This window comes from Chaetura pelagica, unplaced genomic scaffold (genome assembly GCF_000747805.2).
Source record: "Chaetura pelagica isolate M959 unplaced genomic scaffold, ChaPel_1.0 scaffold250, whole genome shotgun sequence".
In the NCBI taxonomy this organism is placed as follows: Eukaryota; Metazoa; Chordata; class Aves; order Apodiformes; family Apodidae; genus Chaetura; species Chaetura pelagica.
In genome coordinates, this window is record NW_009951929.1 from 140,872 (window position 1) to 144,214 (window position 3,343).

The 3,343-nt window shown below is 56.6% G+C and overlaps 1 protein-coding gene across 1 annotated transcript in view; it reads right to left on the reverse strand.

The window, feature by feature from the left end:
* Positions 1–3,343, reverse strand: part of STRIP2 (striatin interacting protein 2) — a 26,436-nt gene that overhangs the window by 15,485 nt on the left and 7,608 nt on the right. The window contains exons 3-10 of the mRNA XM_009996361.1: positions 3,168–3,340; positions 2,096–2,170; positions 1,878–2,012; positions 1,560–1,680; positions 944–1,012; positions 747–853; positions 502–629; positions 3–176 (exon numbers count right to left, since the gene is read on the reverse strand). Coding sequence (XP_009994663.1) covers positions 3–176; positions 502–629; positions 747–853; positions 944–1,012; positions 1,560–1,680; positions 1,878–2,012; positions 2,096–2,170; positions 3,168–3,340 — 982 coding nt within the window. The remainder of the gene's footprint in view (positions 1–2; positions 177–501; positions 630–746; positions 854–943; positions 1,013–1,559; positions 1,681–1,877; positions 2,013–2,095; positions 2,171–3,167; positions 3,341–3,343) is intronic.

Genomic DNA, 3,343 nt, shown 5'->3' on the forward strand with positions numbered 1-3,343 from the left:
GCCTGCTGCTGCTGCTGCTGCTGCTGGTCCATCAGCTCGATGGAGCAGGCGGGCGGCGATGCGGCGCGCATGCTGCGCACCACCTGGATGCTGTCCTCTGGCAAGGGTGGCAGCCCCAGCTCCTCCCGCCTCCTCACCTTCAGCAGCTGCAGGGCTTCAAATCCACCCAGCGTGAACTAGGGAGCAAGAAGAGAGGTGAGAAAGAGAGGAGAAGACATCCCACCCGGACTGGGTGGCTGGGCTTTCAGTTTGAGGCCAAACTGCAGGCCTTGAGGAGGAAGACACCAGGTCACTGGCTTGTTCTCCAGGTTTCTCCTCCACCCCACACCCTCCACGTGGCTCAGCCCACCCTTGTTCCAGAAGAAATTGCCTCCTGTCAGCTTCCTCTGCCATCCTAAAGAACCTCATTATGGTTGGATGGAATGGTAAGTAACATCTAGGCTGTGTCAGCACTGTTCCCAAAATGACCAGTTTATGGAAGAAGGAAGGGCTTGCACCCACCAGAAGCACCTTCCAGAGCAGCAGCAGGACCTTCTTCATGGGGAAGTGTGGAGCATGGCCACTGCAGAACTTGGTCACCATGGTAAAGAGCAGGAGAGCAAACGGCTCTTCAGTGTGCACAGGGAAACCTGGTGGAGAGAGGGACCAAGAGGAGGTTCAGAGCAGATCCCCTGTCCCTGAGGTCTCCTTGCCAGTCCACCATGATGAAAGAACCTCATTAGAGCAGAAGGAAGTTTGTGGCTCACTCAGCTCCATCCTGAAGGTCTCCCGGCAGGTCTTCCACTCGGGGAGATCTGTCTCCTGCTCCACGCGGATGTTCTCCACCATCAGGTACATGACACTGAGCAGCACCCTGCCAGAACAGCACAGCAGGCAGGTGGTTCTGCCATCCAGATGCCACTTGGTCTCCATCCAAGGTGCTGGTGGGGAGCTGAGGGGCTACCTGAGTTCCGTGCTGTCGGCTAGCGAGATGGCCGGCTTCCTCAGGGCGCTGCTGCAGGCCTGGCTGTTGCTGTGGGGAAGGGGACAAGCTCAGCACCTGCCATCAGCCATGGGCTGCTCCTCACCCTGAGCCCCAGGCCACGTCTGCCATGCTGGAAACAGCAGGCTGGGGGACGTGCAGTGGCTGGGGCACCTCCCTGGTCCTCAGGTGGAGGAGGAAGGAGAAAGAAGAGGGCAAAAATGATGGGGAGAAAGAGGAAGAGGAGGAGGGTGAGGAGGATGAGGAGAGAAGGTGAAGAGTGAGGAGCATGGGGAGAAGAGGATGAGGAAGATGGGGAGGAAAGATGAAGAGTGAGGAGCATGGGGAGAAAGAAGATGAAGAGGTAGAGAGTGAAGAAATTGGGGAGAGGAAAGTGAGGAGGATGGGGAGAAAAGATGAAGAGGAGGGTGGGGAAGGTGGGGAGAAAAAAGATGAAAAGGAGGAGGATGAGGAAGAGGAGGAGCAAGACCATGAGGAGGAGGGGGAGAAAAGATGAAGAGGATGGTGAGGAGGGCAAGGAGGAAGAGTAAGATAAAGAAGAGGACAAGGAGGGTGAGGGCAGTGTGGGTCCTCTCACTCGATCTCCATGTTGAGGAGCTCCAGGAAGGCAGTGAAGGTTCCCAGCTGGTACAGAAGGAAGCTGTTGTGCCGAGACCAGTACAGGACATCGCCTTCATTATCGAGGTCTCCAAAGACACCTGGAGGGGCCCAAAGGGAGGCACTGGTTAGGAGGGAGCTGCTCTTGAACCCCTGGAGCACACACGACCATCCCAGGAAGGAGCTTCACTGCCCAGACCTGGCACAACCCCAGGAGAAGGCTTCTCTCAACCCTCCCATTCCAAAGCCAGGCAGTGGATATGCAGCCTCATCCAGACAGGGATGGTGTGGTCCTTACCCTGTGCCAGGTAGAGGATGGCCCGTGCTACCCTGAGCCTCTTGTCCCTGTTAACCACCTCCAGCCCATCCAGCAGGTGCATGACATAGGCCTTCTGCTGAGTCCCATCCAGCTCCAGCCACCTCCTGCCCTGCACTGGAAAGGGGACATGACAATCAGCCAGGTGCCTCCCTGGAGGTCCTGCTCTCACCCAGGGGTGCTGAGCCCAGAGCTGGTACCTTGAGCCTGAAAATCCTCCTCGAAGCATCTCCTGTTGGTGCTGAGCTCGGGCTCCTCAGTGTAGCTGTACAGCTCTGATGGAGAAAGGGGTCAGCAGGGACCTGGAGGAATTTCACCCTCCTCCTCATCACCAAGTTCTGAAGCAACCCAAGGAGATGTGGGGCAGAGGCCTTAGCTAATCCCTGTGTTCTTCTGCAGCTCCAAGGGGCATTCTGGACCCACCCAATGCCACCAAATCCAGCATTTTCATCCCCATGTTCCCACGCTCCTACCCAAGAGGGACGCTGCTTGAGCTGCAGTTGGAATTTCATAGGGTTTTGGTTGTTTGGGTTTTTTTGGGAGGTCAGGGGGTTCTATTCCAGTTAAACCAGTTTGCAAAAGGAGGGATAGCAGGAGCACCTGGGAAGACCTGCACTGAACTCACACCCGGCAGCTCAGATATTTTGGGACCTGAAAATAGGGGCTGGACTTGGAGATGCACCCACACCCCTGCTCCTATCTAATTCCTGCCTGTTCCCGTATCATTCCTGTAGGTCCTAGGGTGCTGAGCAGCACCATAGGGGGACTCAAGTGGTCCTGTGAGAAAGGAGGAAGGATCCCTGGATGAAAAAAAAGTGCCTCAGCCAGGCCAGCTCATGCAGCTGAAACACACTCAGCTAAAAATAGTCCCTGGGCTGGTCGAGCCAGGCTGGGGACACAACCATGGACACGGGGCAGAAGCAGCTGGACTTGGAGATCCGGGACATGGACTCGACCCATCATGACACCCGTGATAAAAGGTGACACTTCCCAGCCCGGGTGACATGCCATCCATTCCTCCCCTCCCCAAAGCCTGTCATCATGTCCCGGGTAATTCGGGGTGTGGGGTAATCCCTGTGCCCCCGCTTGCCCCCTGGGAATGAGTGGCTCTCTATTAATAAACCCCTATCACCGCAGGGATGATACCACTCAGCATCCATCCCCCAATCTGCCTGCCTGATTTCCCAAGGGATTTATATCTTTTTTTCCCCTCCCCACCTCCCCAGTGGGCAGCTCTGAACAGCAAAGCAACCCCCAAACACCCCCCCCCACCTGCCAGCTGGGTGCTGTGGCTGTCAGCATCTCCATATTCAAACTCCAGGTTGGGACAATCCACGGAGCCCTGGGAGGAAAGGGTTGGGATCAATGGGGGGGCTGGTGCATCCCCACGGATATTTTGGTAGGCAGGATGGCTGCATGCACCCCCAGCCTTTGCATTAAAGCTCCTC